Consider the following 18,647-nt stretch of genomic DNA (forward strand, 5'->3'; position numbering starts at 1 on the left):
AACTCTTCATTTAAGATGTGAAGTATGCTCATGGACACGTTCTATTTTGCTCAGTTTTTGTATACTTACAGTGTATCAAACAAACTTACAGTGTATCAAACAATTGTGATGTGGCCATAGGGTTGTGCTTCATGAGAGACTTAAAGGAGCAAACAAAGCAGAACATTGATCAACCTCCTCATTATTCAAAGGGAAAGTGAGCGAGTAGTGGCGGTACTGGGGTCCAGGTATTGTGTTTGCATATTTGTTCCTCTGATGTTCACATTTTTGATAAAAAATATTTTCTCACAGGTCATGAAAAAGCAGTGCTCTACGGATGACAATTCTAAGAGTCTGATCCTCGGAAGCAAACTTCCTGAAAAAGGTGAAATTCCAGAAACAGCAATATTTTTTTCAGAGTAACAATATGACACAGACCATGTACTGTAATGTGCTTACATGTCTCACTGCTTGGATGGTCGCACGTAAAGGGATCCCCCATAAAGTGCTGGGGTTGCTTTTTGCGACAAGGAAAGCACCTGCCACCTCTTTGTAAGTGTCACTAATAAGTCACATTCCATTAGAGTAAAATTTAAAATTAGCTGGGACTCACAGCAGAAGCTTTGTCGTTTCTTTCTTCAGATATACATCCCCAGATTGCATGCTATCCCAACCAACTATATTCCTGAAGCCTTTCACGAAAAACTGTCCTTGACAAACTTTCTATTTTTCCCTCCTCTACTTTTTTGAATGTCCTTCTCCTTCTGCATCCCTTCTCAGTTAAGACTCATCTAAGACACATGCCTATCTGCCTTAATTTCTCTCTTTCTTTAAACCATATTCCTGCAAGCAAACAACATTTCTATTCATTCCAACATCTATTTGCTTTTCACATAGCCCCCGTGAATGATCATACCTAACTCGTCAATGTATCAGAGAGGTAATGGCATAAACACATGAAATAGTTTCCTCGAGAGCACAAATCTAATTCTGATAACCAATGGACCAACTACTAATTTTAGGTTCCGACGTAACGCTCCTCACTGCACAGCACTTACACACATCAGCAGGGCTATCATCAGTAAGTGCTATGCAAATGAAATTTCAATTCAATACTACCACACAGAAAAGAAAACTGACACATACAAGCCTGCACTGATCTATAAATGGACAACTCTAATATTGATATCAGTGGTAGGCGGTACCAGCAGCGAGAGCTCCAAGAGGGATTCTATGTTGTTGCTGCCAATGCCGGTTTGGCTTATGGGTATTATCACCTAAAAAAATAGTAAAGCATGCAACAAAAATATTCATGTTTTATTTTAAATTGTTTTGCTTGTCTAACATTTCAAATGTTGCTGACTATTACAAAAGTACAGATATTAAAGATCACAAAAATAAAATCCTTTCTGGTTCCTTGCTATAAAATGCTAAAAATGAAAATGTGCTTCAGTGTTCTTATTCTCCGACTACAGGCTAGTATACTTGCATAATATGCATTAGTGCAGATGTTGTGAAGGTCTGAGCTCTTTTGAGATTAAGTACGAAAGCCAAGAAACATGACACACTTTCTGCAAAACAGTTGTATTCATTTAAATAATGATTGTACATAAAAAAACACAGTCAAAAATCAGTCCAAAGATATTATCCCACCCCACCCCAAATCCCTGCTGGTGACAATCCTGGAAGTGACCTCTTAGGAAAATAACTGGAGAAACAGAGAGGACCGATTCCTGGACACTTGCGAAGTAACAGATTTATGTACCCACATGCTCACACACCTCCACCGTCAAGCTCAAACACCAGCCCCAACTATACAGCGGATTTGGCAAAACACACCTATGCACAACAAGGAAAAGATTAACTACACGTATGTTTGGAAGACAGGGCAGATTCCTCATTCTGGTGCACTGAACGGCCACAAGCACTTCATTCCGACAAGTACATACATTTCATCAAACCAAAACGCACAATTTTTTTTATCAGAAACAAAGAAAACTGTAAAAAAAAAAAAAACATTCATCAAGATAGGCACACAATGTATCCGAAGACGGGGCCATGTATTGCATCACTAGGATAAAAGCATGCACTACATCACAGACACCTGACGGTGTGACATCTGACACACTCATGCTACACCACTCTAACTTTAATATAACAGACATTTGTATCCTTTAACCTCTATGTACTGGATAGCTTGTGGTTCTGTTGGACGGTTTGATGGAACAGGGGCTCACTCCCAAGTGCACAAGGACAAAATTGGGTTGTCATATTATGACATTAGTTCAGGCTCTGGTAACAGATCCACAAAACATGATCAGAAGGAATCTCTGATGCACACACTAATAGCTGTAAACCTGAATCTGCTCACTAACCTAAGGCAAGTTCAATGTACAAATAAGAAAGTCATGTAATGTCTAGAGGGGATTTGAAACAGGTAGGCTCTCCCCCAGGGTCCTCCATGCATCCTCCTCTCCCAGGAGCACCTAATACTCCCTCCTCAGAAGTGTAGGGATTTTTCCTCCTCTACTAGCGAAGCAGATACATTTTACTTCATGTAAGGCTTGCAGTCATGGCCAATATAAACCCAGTGTCTCCTTGTGAAGTCCCCTTGACTCTGTACCATCTTGGGTGGTCAGCTACGCATGTGGGCAAATTCCTTCCGCAGCCAAAGTGAATCTTCATAAAAGCGTGGATCCCCAAGGCACACTGCTGTCCTCTTATAGAAGTAATAATACAGAACAGCCCCTACAAGAAAATGGATATGGCAGTGAATGTATTAAACTTACAGTGCAACACGTTGTACATCACTCAGCTATCCTTTGGCTACGGTCATGCTACACAAATACCACATAAATACAACCCGCAGACCCTAATAAACTGATCAGAGCTACTTTACAATGAGCCAGAAGAGCGAAGAAAAAGTAAGGTATGAAAGTCACCTGTGAGTCCAACACTCTCCTCAGCTATTCCCACTATATGAATTGACCGCTTTCAAAATGCTGAGAAGAAAACCTTCTAATAGTAGGAGATGTACACATTCAGCTCAACAGCTTTTGCTAGACACTACTGCACTTAACTGCAAGCCTAATTTTCCAGTGTGGTCACGTTCATGTATTCAAATATTTGCATCAAGTCCCATCTGCTAATGGATTCCACAGCACTCAAATAAAAGATGTGCCTCTTTCTTAACATTAAGTGGTTAGAACGAAATTAAAATAAATCTAATCTCCCAGAAAAATTAATCTTAAAGGTTTGTGTCTCTAGAAGATCATCTTACCTACGTTAAACGAGTCAGACATTTGCATTTAAGATTATACAGTATTCCAAGCATCGACCACTAGTTACAGAGTGACATATTTATGCATAAAGAAACTTATAAAGGGGTCTGATCAACTTGTGGATCAGCAAAGATAAACCACAAGCAACCAAACCAACGATAAACATTCAAAAGTGATTCATTCAAGAAAACTGCGGCAGATAATTACACTTAAAGGTTTAACATTTTTAACACAAATAAGCTGCCTCCTGATTGCATCAGCTGTCTGCATCACAGACCCTGCTAGAACTGATGTCTCACCCTTGCTGAGGCCTGTGAAGGCACAACAACACAGTTAAATGGAAGTAGGCCTCCTCCAATCCGACCAAGTCCGAAGTGAGAGACGGGGCAACGGCTCTGGCGACTACTGCAGACTTGCCAAGGGTTTGGCAAGTGGGTACAGCATGAAGATAGTAGCAGCCTGAAGGTTGCCTGCAAAAAGGCTGAGGAGTGAATTGAAAGAGTGCACTGGCTCATAAGGCGACTATGTGACCAATTTCAGTGGGGCCGAAGGCAGGTCTCAATCTTTTTATTGCATTTTAAAATATAACAAGAAAACACTGCTTTTCCATGACCCATACTCTCGCATATATCAATAGCATGTTGACTCCACGCACCTCCCCTCCTTCCTATCATACTGTGCACAACTATTGTGATCCCAACAGTCACCCCAAATTTAGTGTTTTTTATGTGGGCAGACGCAGGCTTGCTACACTGTTTTTCAGCCCATGTCGCATAGGTCCATGCCACAAGTCCACTCGACCATAGTAGGGAGTAAAGTGATAATCCAATGTCTTACAATGCCTCACTTTGTCATCATCATGCCAGTGGCCAGTGGTCACCAAACATTGTGTGCCAGTGAAATTGGGTCCTCCCCTTCAAAACCTAGGATGGCACTTCTGGGGCACAATGTCTGAGTGAAGTCAAACACCTGGCATGTTCATTATTTATCTTGGCCGAGTAATGCTTGATTTCGGGGGGCAGTCCCAGATCATATGAAAAAGGTTTTCACTTTATGCCCTGAATCTTGGGCAGCTTGATTGCCATCTACCTATCCTGTGAAAACTCTTGCATTGAATCAGCCCGAGTATGGCTCATACGGCCGAGCATCTAGCTGCCATTTTGACTTCCAGATATTCCTCGTCTTCTAATGGGCCTACTTTCCCCGTCATCTGTTTTACAGGAGTACATAAGAATCTGGGGAGTACATAAGAATCTGGGGAGTTCACTACCAGGGATCTGTAAATGCGGAAGATGCCCTTTTTGATTAATGGTTTCATTACAACCTTGGGCTCCAGTGGGAAGTCGGCGATCTCTCCCAACTGGTTACCATGGTGAGAGAAAGTTTGTTGGAGCTCTAAATAGCGAAAGAATTGGCAATTATGCAATTTGTGTTCATCCATCATTTGTTCAAATGATTTGAGGCCACCCTCTGTCCATACCTCCCCCGCACAACTGATATGCTTATCAAGTCCCAGGCCCCAAACCCACTGAGGATCGAAACGTGCAAGCTATGTACCCTGCCACTGAGGTGTCTCCCTAGTGATCATCTTGTGCCATTTGATATGCTTCAGGGCACTATGACCGGTCAGAGGGCCACTGGTCAGTTCCGGCAGAGCCCTGGGAACAGTGTACCTATATAGTATTGCTTCTAGGTTCCATTTTCGGAGAAGATCTCGCTCCGACGTGGAAACCGGGTCTAGGTGATCCCCATATGCAATCATTAATCACCACTAGTTGTGATGTCCAGTAGTACAGACGGATCTCAGACACTCCCAGACCACCATTGTAGGGGCCGCACCCATGTATTGCGATATAGGGTCTGAACCAAATTTAAGAAGTAGGGATCAAAGTTCATTCTATTCAGGGTCAAGAACAAGAAAAAAATGTCTTTTCAAAAATAGACTACTACCAGGGTTCTCCCCCATGCACTTCCACCACCCTGGCCATGGCACCTGCAGGCAGCGAATGCAGTGCATGGTGCCGCAACCTAGTTTTATGCCATTTTGGTTTGAATGGATGAGTGATCACATAACCAGAGCCAGCTGTGTGGCTAGTATTCTAGCCAGGATCTTTGCCTCTGTATTAATCAAGTCTATCTGTGGCGTCTTCCCTGGTTTGGGAATAACCACTCTCATGGTTACCCTAAGGTCATATGGCTTTGCTGTAGTATTTCTTCAAAGAGCAGCAAGAGGTGCTGGGCCAGCAGAGAGGTGTATGGATTATAAAATTAGGCCGAAAAACCATTTGGACCTGGAATCTTACCATTGTATATCGAAGATACAGCTGCTTGTACCGTCTGCAGGGACAGTGTTTTGTCTAGCTCCTTCCTTTCAAGCATCGACAATGTATTCACTAGGAGATTGGGTGCTATGGGCTCAGATTGCTCTTTCGGTGGAAAGGCCTATGTGGGATATAAGTGAAAGTAATACTTTGAAAACGCCTTTATAATGGAGGCTGCGTCTATGGACAGACCACCACTACTGAAGCGCATCTGTGGGATTATGCAGAGTTCCAAGCGCTGTGCAGCCAGCATATACATCAGCCAACACACTTTATCTCCCAACTTGTAGATCATATGCCAAGTGGCGAGCTACGACATTCTTGCAGCTTTCAGTCTGAGGTGTCGTAGGTCTTCCTCCGCAGCCTCCAACAGGAGGGTCCCGCGTAAAGGAACCCTGATTCAAGTTTATAGATTTTGGCCTCCAAAAGGTCTGCTTCTTTGCTTAGCTTTTTTCTTACCCCCATTATTAGAGCTTCTATGAGCCATGTGCTTCCCACCTTAAAGTCTCCTATACCGTGCATGTGGAATCCACTGAGTCAGTGTGAATTTCAAAAATAGGCAGCTGCTTCCTCTCTAAGCTCTTCTGAAATATGTTGATTGTTAAATTGTTAAGCCACCATGTATTACGATGCCACCCCTCTTTTAGTGGGTCACCGTATAACGGCAGCATCACTGGTGAATGGTTCGAAAGACCACGTGGAATTGCACCAACCTCTCAGAACTCTACTAGGTCAACTGCAGACATTAAAAAGTAGTCTAAGTGTCAAAAGGATGAATGTGAGTGTGAGAACAAGGTGTGCAGTCTCTTGTTGGGTTGACGTTTCTTCTAGACATAGCACATACCCAGGTACTTCACCCATGTTGCAAGGGGTGGTTGTACAGCTTGTCAGACTCTCACTAAGATACTCTAATGTTGGGTTCATTACAGCATTAAAGTCACTACTCAACACCATCACTCCCACTGGTAACTGCATCAGCTGTGCAGCCAGCCTGGTCAACAAGGTCTCAATCAGCACCAGAGGAATGTATGCACCAATGATCAACAAGGACCACTCTTCAAGGGACTCCATGATGGCCACAAAGCAGCTAAGTGGGTCGGTATGCATGGAAGACAACCAGAGAGAAGGACTTTTGAAGCATTATGTCCACTCCCCTAGTACCGTGTATGTAGCCCATATGGTAAACTCAAGTGAATCTATATCTCGCTAAGAAGAAGGATTTATTGCCTAATAGTTGGGTTTCGTGAAGCAGACGTATGTCCAGTTCCACTATTTGTTGGCATGGTTAAGAACCGCTGTTCGCTAGAACTTATTGTTAAGTCTGTTAATATTCTCAGTAATTATACAGTAGGGCCTATCTACATTACAACGTGTCATGGAGGGAAGATCTGTTCGGTTGAGAGATGGGAAGTCCTTGACCCAGCAGTGTAGGAAAAGTTCCAACTTGTATCACCCCAAGTTGGAGACTCAAGAAACATCCCTTTGTTACCTCCCCGCACCCTACAGTTCAAGAACGGAAGCATTTGTCGCCCTTGATCATAACTTCTTGAACTAATAACATATTCTTTCTAAACAGGAACAGGATCGGTGATGAGATGAGAACCTGTGAGCCAGGCAGCAACTGTGAACTTGTAGATCCTAGACTCCATTTAACCCTCCCCATCCCTCACCAAACAAATGGTAACTTGTAAATCCATCAGTAGGGCAACTCCATAGCCACTGTCAGTGCACCAATGGAGACCCACCAGACTCTAGACCCTCTACCCCACTGATGCAAGGGGCCTGAATGTGGGTCAACCTGGTCCGAAGCGGACACTTTCCTATCACTGTCTATGTCCGGCCTACCAAACACCAACTTGGCCCTTCTGCCATAGCGCCTGCTCCTCTGTGGTCCTCTGTGCCTGGTCCTCTGTGGATGATCCATCATGAGCAGGGTAAGAACCCCCTCCATCACCCACTGGGGTCCTCTTCTCCACAGAGGTGACTCTCTTGGTATATTGCTTTGAGTCTTGCTGGACAGAGGAGAATATATTTAATCTGCCTAGCTTTAAGCTTTACTTGCTGCTACATTAACTGCCACAAAGATCTATCTCTGCTGTTGTTCTTGAGCTGTATAGTCTGGGAAGAGCATTATTCAAGCAAAGTCTAGCATTACGGTCTATTGGCTATGGGCCACCTTCAAGATAGCATCCTTGTCCAAGTAGTAAAGCAGTCCAGGTATAACAGGGGATGGAGGTACCCAAGGAGGCAGCCTTCTGGCAAGAGACCGGTGTGCCCTTTCGAAGAAAAATTACGGTAATTCTTGGTTCGGAACCGAGGATTTAAACCATGCAGAGATAAAGGACTCAGGGTCTGATCCTTCAACATCTTCAGGAACACCCACCAGATGTAAATTGTTTTCCCTGGAATTGTCCTCCGCATCTTCTGCCCGCCTCTCAAGCTGCAGAGTGACAGATCGGAGTTTCATGAAGTCTGCTTTAAGGGTGTGCAGAGCATCCCCTGCTGAGGAGGGGCAGGTCTCTACCTCCGTTACATGATCCACCACATTTCGTAGCTCCTGGCACAACTAGGAAACCTCTGCGTGGGAATGCCAAATGGCCTGTAGGATCTCTGATGATCATACCAGGTCTCCCTCGTCTTTGTGGGTCTGCACCGTTCCTTCCCGCCTGGGACCCAGATGCATCATTCTTCAGCGCAGTGAAACTGTCAATTTTCCCCTGTGAGGAGGAGGGAGTGACCCACCTATCACCACCCCCAAGTGAAATCTGTCTAGTCACAAAAAAGTGTATCACTTCACTGTTTGTCAAATCTGACCAGATCTGGGTGCTCTGTCCTCCTGTAAGAACCAGCGGTTCCTTCCGCCCTCGGACTTGACAACATCTCTTCTACCCCACGGCCTGAATTGTGCACTCACTTCTAAATAGTCCAGTGCTCCTCGCTGGCCTCCAACAGACTCCCAGGAGGGTCGGCAAAGCAAGCAGTGTCTTAGACAAATTGACGCACTCCAGACCACACACCGATGCAAGTGGGTGGCAAGTAATCCGGAGCCCCAAAGGAGCCCTGCGTCAATGAATATGGCCTGCCTCACCTCACAGTGCAGGCATCTCCTCAAGGAATGTACCAGTCTCTACAGTGGACCGGAGGGGCACAAAGTAGAGGAAAACTAGGCCCCTGCACCATGATCTAATCCTGAATTGTACCACTGATGTGCAGTGGGCTGCAGTGCCCCACAGCGACGCTGGCACGCAGATCCCAGCCTTGTACCACTCTCCCAGTATGTGGCACTCTCACAGTGTCTGTCCACACCCATGGTGTCTGATCTCCAGCCATCAAGACCAAAAGTGCATGACCCTGGCCAAAAGATCCAGCTGCACGAACTATCAGCTACCGTACAGGCAACAGGGTAGGTAGACCGTGGGCAGGATGGAGTCCAGTTTTCACACCCACCTGATGAGCGTTGGGTGGGGTTTTGTTGGGTGTGGGGGGGAGGCATCCTGCTTTCGCCCCCCCAAACAATCAGGTGCACCTCACCATGGCTTACCTTGCCTCATTTTAGTGGCTGCATGTAATCTTGAAGGAAGGGCGATAATCTCACAGTAGGTGATGGGGATCCAGGCTAGAAGGCAGGGGGCAGATGAAGTGAGACCCTTGCACCAGTCCATAGCAGGATCCCCAGTAGACCACTGCACCCTGAGCCTCCTACTGGCAAGGTCCATACAGGCAACAGGTCTGGGCAGGCCTCCTGGTCTGAGATCGTCACTCACAGAGGGACATTCAAAAGTGTCTGATTCTTACTCCCTTGGATTTGTAGCATTGTCTGCAGGCACTCAAGTGATGGATTCACTCAGAGTATAGATGGACAGATTGATCTCGGTCGAAGCCTCACCTAATTGTGGCCCCAATCTTGTGTGGTCAAAAAGATGCAGCCATGGAGGGCCTTGTGTGGGATCTGGATGTGCATCAGGAAAAGCTGAAATCATTCGAGGCCAAGGAGGTAGGTGTCCTGGTCACTCTAGAAAGCACACTTGAAGGTCTGTATAATTTGAGGAGATGCACTCCCATCAGGGTTTTGTGGGTTGTGGGAGAGGTTCCTGAAGAGTCTCTTTAGTCTGAGCTCCAGAACGCATCTGCTGAATTGTTGGGGATACAGAAAATTGAGAATAGTGAAGGTATTCAGCTTAACCCTTAACCAGAGTTAAAAACAGTGGGACAAAGGAAAAAGGTGAAATCAGAAGACTGAAAACCTTGAAACTTCTGATGTTCCCTGACGTGAACTGAGACTCTGGAACAGAAAGGGCTCTCATTAAGAATTGATGGAAGGTTTTCTTCTGAAGTTGGCTTTCTGGGGATATTGGGAGTCGAACAACTTGGGAAGAAATGTATTCTCCCAGGGGAAAACTGGTGGGGCCTGCTGCAGCATCTTGTATTCTCCTCTGGACTCAGCACTGTGGATGAGATTGCTGAGGTAGCACATGGAGTTGGGGAAGGGGTGGTTGGGTTGTTATGGAGGTTTGAATGCTCCATGCGTAGAGGAGTATTCTCCTCTGCTGCAGGGTGGCTTTATTTTGAATTGCATATGTGTTGGCCTCTTTCATCCCTCAAACCACTTTTTTCCCCAGAGCTAATTCATGGCTGCCATTTTATTCACAAAATTCAGGTGTTGATAATGTGGGTGATTACCTCTTGTTTCTGTTGTAGTTCTTTCGTACAAAATTCATTAAACTATGTGAAATTCAATGAGTATTAAAACATTTTTACAATCTTTAAACTTTTTTTTTTTAAAACACTTTTTATTCGTTTTTTCAGTTGCAACACCAAATAACAGTACAGTCTCCCCTACATGTGAGAAGTGTGGTGGTATCATAGTATTCCCTGATAGGCTTGCCAGCCACTTCAAACCCTCTCCAACTTCTGCAGGCATCCCCTGCTTTGGTACACTACTTTCTCCACCTGGTAACACCAGTCCTCGTCTGATTCCCAGTCAGTGACCCTGGGGGGTGCCCCATGCCCGTGCCACATTTTGTTTGGCTATCCCAGCTTCCACCACTAATCACAGTTTTGAATATCTAGGCCACACCAGTTTGCCCTCTATATTTAGCAGAAGCCATATGGCATCCATCAGGACCTCGAAGCCCATAGCCAGCGCCATTACTCATGTCACTCCCTCCCAGTAGTTCAGAATGACTGGGCAGGTCCAGAGTACATGTATGGAAGTGCCCTCCTGACAGCAGCCTCTCAGACAATGATTGGAGCACTCCCTTCTAATCCTGTAGAGAAGTGTTCTGGAATAATAGGACCTGCACAATATGTGGAGCTAAATCACCCTGTTTGTATTGCGATAACGTATGGGCTCCGTAGAGCCTCCCCCAATTCATCATTATCTAATTCTCCCAAGTCTGCTATCCATTTGTCCTTTAGAGTTTGCAAAGTTACCGGAGTGCTACTCATTATCTTTTTGTAGGTAAGGGAGATTCTTTTCTCAGGCAGAAGGTCTAGGAGGAGTTGATTTTCCAGTGGCGCTGCTTAAGCTATTTGCGTGTCCCCAGCTAGGTGGGCCTCAAGGGCATACACCACCTGTATGTGCCTCTACTGCTCTGAATCTGCCAGTTTTGTATTCCCTCTGGAGGGCATCCAAGGTCTCTAACATGGCCCATTTCCATAACTCTCCTAAATATTCTATGCCTTCTATCCCCTTCTTGGAAATACCCTGCAGTTTACCAACATTTCTTAGTAGGTCGCTATCTCACAGGGGACCCACTCAGTCAGCCTTCCAACCCAACCCTGGAATTTAGCTGTCTCTACCCACAGCTCAAAAACTCTTAGTCTGTATGGGCAGCGTGTCCTCCAACCTACGTCTGTAGGGTAACACGAGATAGTCCCTGGGCCCTTACGCCTCTTTATCCATGGTTATTGCCAGTTCATTTCGGTCTGCAAAGCCCCTTAGTTTACAACCACAAGTTGCAAGGCCCAATAGTGCATGAGGATATCCGTGACTGCAAGACCTTCATTGTACACCCCTCCCCTCTTTACAACTTGTGAAGGGCGGTGCAGGAGCCACGGTCGTCCTACAAGAACAGCTGGACTTCATGGTCTAAATTACAGACGACATCTCTGGGAACCCAGAACGGTCTATTCTGAAGTACATATAGGAAACAGGGTAGAACTATCATCATATACAAGGAGGTCCCACCAATTAGGAAAAGCGCATAGTTCTCCAGTGACTAACATCTCAACAAAATTGATCGAATAATACAGATATGTTTCTTTGTAGGAATTTCACCGGTTTTCGGGTGATATAAACAATCAGATATAAAAAGCCCTCTGCCGTCACTGGTATACAGCAGCCAGGGGGTAGAGCAGGTCTATCACCTGACAAGGGATAGACACAGGACTTGTCCCAAATGAGACAATAGCCGGTGTGGTCCCAGAATATCTAGAAATTATGCAGCACTCTGTCTATTGACAGGATTGGGCGAGTAAGATAGAGGAGCACATTGTGAGCTGACAGCGATATGCTCTCCTCGCATTTCTAAGCAGCGCCCCCTCCCTGTATCAGTGGATCCTGGCAGATCCACGCTGTGAGTGGCTCCACTTCTAACGTAAAGATCACCCTGCAAGCGTGTGACAGCATGTTGTATCACAAGTGTATCACAGCAGTAACCACCCTAAGCAGTAGGGTTACCAGTACTTTTGCCAGTATTTTAGCTTCTGTGTTAAGTAGGGATTCAGGATTGTCAGAAGCACAATCGGTTGGTGGCTTGTTCTTTTTGGGGATCCCTATGATAGTTGCCATTTGCTGGTCCTCTGGTAATTGCCACTGCTTGCAAGCTCCCTCAAGTGTTCCCAACATGGCCCAGAAAGTTTGCTGGCCATACCTTTGTAGAGCTTAACTGGCAGCCCATTTGGGCATGCTGCCTTCCCGGATTGAAGATCTCTAATTGCTTTTGATACTTCACCAGCCGTGTGGTCACTATCTAGGGCTACCCTGTCTTCGTCGGATAAGGTCGAAAGGCAAATCTCTTTGAGGAAAGCAACCCAGTCCTCATCAGTCATAGTGGTCATAGAGGTGTAGACACCTTTTTAATAGGTCACGGAGGCTTGTGCAATGTTAGCGTTACTATTTCCTACCCCACCTGATGGGTCAATTATCTCCAAGACCCAGTTCTGATCCCAGTCTTGCCTCTCCACCCATGCCAATATTTTGCCTGCCTTATTGACCTTGGCGTAAAGCCAACACTGGGTGCCTTCAGCATGGGCTTGAGCTTAATTCTCTGCGAACTCTCGAAATTCGTACTGCTTAAGACTGAGTTAGAATCTGAGGTCTGTGCCTTGCCGCAAGAATAGACAAGACTCCAGACCCTCAATTTCTTGCTCAAGTTTTACCAAGTGGGCTTGTTGTTTCCACTTTTTACCTCCTATATTGCAGAATGCCTGACCCCTTTGGACTGCCTTAATGCTTCCCATAAGAAGCAAGCAGAGTCTACTGTGCCCTCAATCTTGTGAAAGTATCTGTCTGCCACCTCACTATGCTGCCCCCTCAGGGACATATCCTTTAGGTAACAGGAATCTATTCTCAGGACTGCCACACCACAGCCCATCTGACCGTGTAGTGTTACCCCCACTGGAGAATGGTCTCATATGCCCTGTGCCTTATGTCCTGCACTCTGGAATGTTTTAGCATGCAGATGTTGCATAAAAATGTAGTAAAAATGGAAGAAGCTATTGTGTGCTGCTGAGAAATAGGTGAATTGACACTCCAGTGAGTTGTGTTCATGCCATAGGTCCACCAAACCCAGTGCTTCAATAAATGCTGGTAAAGGTCTGGGCGTATCAGTGGAGCTTGCCTGGCTCACCCTGCCAACCCAGGGGTTGGCCAATGCGTTCAAGTCCCACCCACCCCCTCAGGATATGGATTCCTGGCGGCATGTCCAGTACCAGTGCACTGATATATGGAAACATTGTGGCGTTAAGTTGTGGTCAGACGTATACAATCAAACGTTTATAGAACAGTGAAAATCACCCGCGAGGGTCTCGAAGCACAGGAGCTATATGCGGCTGTGTGGAGGTATGATAATTCGAACATGTATAGTGAACAGGTGTTTAAGTCGAGACCCTACCAGCTACCTGATTGAGCTCCAAATCTGCGTGATGGATTGCACCACTAGCGTTGAGGAATGAAGGGTACAGACTTTTTAAGCAGGATCCCAGTCCCCCTAGAGTACGTGTACCCCATGCGTGCAACCAGGGCATAGCCAAATCTGTCTAGTGCCTTGTAGTAGTTGCCCTGAAGGTGGGTTTCCTGGGTGTCTTTTTAAATACTACAGCAGTACCAACATGGTGAAAAGAATAAACAGACCAGCCTTGGCAATCTTACATCTATATCTTCCTACATATCACTATCTACACTCTGAGAGCATAGTGGGTGTACCCTGCCTCTGCCCGATCTAGGGGAATAGTCTGAGACCCCCATACCTGGAGAGCTAAGCATGGGAGCCGGTCTAGAGTGAAGTTGGCCATCCTTCTCTGTAAGACTGAAGATCAGTGGCTGCAGAGCTGCAGGTAGAACACCGGATTCATTCTAGGACAGTAGTGGCCGGAGTGTTCCTCTGATCCCTGAAGGGTAGTGCACTGTTTATTTAATCAAAGGCACAGCTCTGATGCAAGTATATGTCTAGATTTTAGAAGCTGTCTCCAAATGGGCAAGGCAAGCACTAGGATATCTTGTTCTGTGTTCCTACCCTTGAACAGACTGTACAGATTACATAGCAAGAAAGGCTTTCTGAAAACAAGCAACATGTATAGCGTATTCTTAGAATATTAACATACAAGCATAATGTGTGTAGAATGTCACTGCTAAGAAGCAATTTCAGCCTAAAATGTGTAAAATGTAAAACTAAACTAGGTTGGAGGACCAGAGTGGGCCCAGGAACATGTACGGACGGCTAGACGGATGGGGAATAGATTTATTTTAGACGGAGGAGCAGACTCAAAGTGCAGCCACCTTGCTCTGTGTTAAGCCATGGCCCCCAATCTTCAAATTTATTCACAGATTTTATTTCAAATAAAAATATATAAATGTACAGTACTACAGTTTAATGTGGCCCGGTGGGACTTTCTTGAAAAGGTCATGCTTGGAATGGGGCTAAGATTGGGCTGGACTAAATGGTGTTGTCTCCTGAACTTGAGACCGACAACCAGAGTCAAGGCAAGCTGCATGGTCTCTAGCCTGTATAATGTGTACAGGCAGGGGATGCTCTCTGTCCCCTCTTCTGTTTGCCATAGCCATTGAACCACTGGTGGAACTGTTCCGACTAGAGGGGAGGGGCAGGAGCATTACTTTGGAGGGCTATGAACACATAATATTGTTATACTTGTATGACCTCCTTGTATACATTGTGGATGGTGCTTCCGACACCACCTACACGCTACAGCTCCTTGATGAGTTTGGTAAACCTTCAGGCCTTAGGGTGAATCTATCCAAGACCAGCCTATTCCAACTGGTTCAAGATCTTGCCCCACCATCGGATTTGCCGCAGGCTGTTGTCTGGACCCTAACGACTTTAATATCTAGGACTCCAAATCTATTGTAAGATGGGGAACTTGTGAGAGGGTAACTTGGGGGTAGTGATGCGCTCCCTCAAGTCTTGTATCCCCTTCTGGCGATTGTTTAAATTGCCTCCCATGGCCCGCATTGCAATCTTTAAGATGATGATGCTTTCGCAGTTACAGTACTACTTCATCAACCACCCAGTAGGGATATCAGCTCCATAATTCCAACAACTGGGCTCCCTTCTCTGGGATCGGATCTGGGATAGAGGCCGCCAAAATGTCTCCTTCGAGACACTCCACAAACCACCACTGGAGAAGCCCCCGACTTTAAATTATACTTTGAGGCAGGACAGCTGCAGTGGATCACCTGATGTCTGGATGGAGCCAATCGGTCGGAGGCTAGCCCGAACGGACTGGAGATGAAACAGGGGGCTTTGCTTGCAAAGTTGCTTCGGCCTTTATTGAAAATCCAGCCGCCTTGGCTCCCACTATCTATTGCTCTACAATGCTGGTATAGGTGTGTTAAATTGTCCTGACCAGTTCCCCTGCGCTGTGCCTAGGTTGACCCAGCAGTGCTCACCATTTTTGTGCTATCCATGCGGCCTCCCTACTTGTGCTTCCCCTGCAGTTTCTCAGGATCCTGCCGCGTCCCCACTCCTTCCCGCTGCTCCTGCAGTTTTCTTCAGGCCTCCGCCACCTCCCCTGTCATTTTTCCAGCCCTTTGCCTACCCACCCTTCCTCACCTCGCCCCTAACACCAGAGTACCTACTTAATGGCAGTTGCTGCATGACCCCACTGAGCAGGTCCTGACGAACTCCCCCGCTATGTGCTGTGCATAGGCTGGCCCACCAGTGCTTGCTGTTCTTGTGCTGCACCTGCAATTTTAAAGGTCCCCGCCGCCTCCCTGCTCCTTCTTGTTGCCCCTGCAGTTTTTTCAGGGCCCTGCTTCCTCCCCTGCCATTTTCCCCACTCTTTGCATCTGTGTCTGGCCCACTCCCAGCGCTAGGAACCCTGAATCTCCCACCCTCCGCCGATACTCTGCCGTAGAACTCTGGGCCCTAGAGAATGAAAAAGGCTAGAAAGACAGTGGTGTCGCACCAGGGACCTCGACAGACCGCACGACCTTCAAAGATGCGCTGATAAAATACCATCTCCGCCTCAGAAAAGCAATTAGGGTGGCCGTACTCAGCCACATCGAGGAAAGCACTAACTGCCTGAAGGAACTCTTCAAAATCATCATAGTCATCAACAAGCAGCTCTCTGAACACCTGGAAAGACACAACATACTGGACTCTCAATGAGGCTTCCAGTCCAACCACAGCACCGTGACTGCCTTTACTGCCGCATTGGACATCAGGTACCTCCTCAACCACAGGGAAAAAAAGAGGCCTGATACTCGTAGACCTCTCCACCGCGCTTGACACCATCTCACACTTCTCCCTTACCTCCAGACTCCACCACATCGGGATTCGAAGCAACGCCCTCAAATGGATCCACACCTTCAACACAGACCGCACCCGGAGGGTCCACCTCCCACCCTTCACTTCAGAACCTAAGAGCAACATATGCAGCGTACCTCAGGGATCCTCCCTCAGCTCCACCCTCTTCAATGTCTATGTGTCACCGCTGGCCGAGACTGGTCGTTCCCACAGACTCAACATCATCTCCTACGCTGACTACACTCACTTATACTCTCCTTTTCCAAAGACCACGCCATCACCAGAGAAAACTTCAGCAAAGCCATGACACATGTTGCTGAACGGATGAGATCCAACTGCTTGAAAGTGAACACGGACAAGACGGAAGTGATCATCTTCGGACGCAACCTCTCCCCTTGGAATGACTCCTGGTGGCCATTCACGCTCGGACAACCCCAATGGACAACGCCCGTAATCTCGGCATCATAATCAACAGCAAACTCACCTTCAAACAGCAGATAAACACAGTTTCAAATTACCACAACCGCTGCACGCTACAGAAGATTTTCAAATGGATACCCACCGAAACTAGAAAGACGGTCATCCGAGCCATCATCACCAGCAGACTAGACTACAGAAATGCCCTCTACGTCGGACTCCCCGCTTGATTCTCCACCGCCACCAGACCATCCAGAACGCAGCAGTGAGACTCGTCCTAGACCTTCCCAGAAGGACCCACATTACCCCCCGCCTCAGAGGTCTACACTGGCTGCCGGTGCACAAGAGGTGCAAATTCAAGGCTCTCAACATTGCATACAAAGCCCTCCATAACATCTGACCCAAGCTAATCAACCGCAAACTTTCGTTCCAGCTAACCAGGGAGCTTTGTTCAACAACTCATCCTCGTGCAGGTCCTAAGAGCCTGACGCAGCAGAGTACGCTCTTTCTCCTAACTCACTGCCAAGACCTTGAATGACCCCCACCCCACCCCACCTTGCACACCGTCCTCGACTTCAGGAAAAAGCTCAAGACGTGGCTCTTTACATAGTAGCCTCTGATGCGCAGCAACATCCCTGAGCGTCTGGATACCCACTGGGGTGATAAATCGCTCTTTACAAATCCAATGATTGATTGATTGAAACAAACAATTGGGAACCACCTTCATGTCCCTGTGCTCCCACTGGTGGGAGTGCCTCACGGGTATCTCCTGACCTTCTTCACAGAAGTACAGCTCTCTGCATGGACAGAAGCAGGGCTTGTGACGGTGGGAGACTGTTTCCATATGGGTGCCTTAATTCCCACGGAGGAACTGGAAACACAAAACAGCCTACCACCCAGCCAATTTCGCACACATGAGGTGCTGACCCAGACTTTCAGGAGTTTTTGGAATGGGGTAATGAAGAACCCTGACCAACGCAGTGCTCCTGCTGTTGATGATGATGATGATGGGGTTGGTACGACACCTCATACCGTGGCTTTACAAAGCATTAAACGCAATGGTTTGAAAGCTTCTAGAAGTGCTTTGGGCTAAATGGGAGACAACACTGGTACACAAAATCACAGATCAGACAGGGCATGAACGGTTGGCATACACACAGGTGCCTCAAAACACATGCCTGAAACACCACATAAAATCACAGCAATCTATGGAGGGGAGCCTGGGAGATGTCCATGCTGTTCGCATCTAGATGTGGCCTTCTGCCTCATGACATGGGCAACTTGCAGGGCTTTCGAGGAACTATTCTAGATAAAATAAATGACACACTTAACTGTACCCTTGCAAGCACCATAGAGGTGTGCCTGCTGGGAAGATTTCCAAGATACAAAGCCAAGAAGGTCGGCCATAGATTGGGCTTTGAAGATCTAGCTCGAATACTGGCAAAGAGACGAATAGCGATGGCCTGGATATCAAGGGAGGGGGTCCAGGGTGGAGGTCTGGATAAAGGATGTAACCACGTTGGCCCAGGCAGAAGAAAGAGCCCAGCAAAGACAAAAGGCCTGAGAGTGTGTAGGTAACCCATAGCAGATCTGTGGGCAGAACTCTTAGAGGAATGGACTGCCCTTCGAGAGCAGCTACCTCTCTGCCGAGTACACAAGAG

At 46.7% G+C, this 18,647-nt stretch overlaps 1 protein-coding gene across 2 annotated transcripts in view; it reads right to left on the reverse strand.

Annotated features, from left to right (window-relative positions):
- Nucleotides 1-1,275: 1,275 nt before the first annotated feature.
- TMEM138 (transmembrane protein 138) overlaps nucleotides 1,276-18,647 on the reverse strand; it is a 44,365-nt gene continuing 26,993 nt past the window's right edge. The window contains exon 5 of one of the 2 annotated variants that reach the window (XM_069223272.1): nucleotides 1,276-2,727. In XM_069223272.1, the coding sequence (XP_069079373.1) occupies nucleotides 2,615-2,727 (113 nt within the window). In that variant the 3' untranslated portion in view covers nucleotides 1,276-2,614. The remainder of the gene's footprint in view (nucleotides 2,728-18,647) is intronic. The other variant, XM_069223273.1, reaches the window with a different exon arrangement.

The sequence above is a fragment of the Pleurodeles waltl genome, chromosome 3_1 (genome assembly GCF_031143425.1).
Source record: "Pleurodeles waltl isolate 20211129_DDA chromosome 3_1, aPleWal1.hap1.20221129, whole genome shotgun sequence".
Classification (NCBI taxonomy): domain Eukaryota; kingdom Metazoa; phylum Chordata; class Amphibia; order Caudata; family Salamandridae; genus Pleurodeles; species Pleurodeles waltl.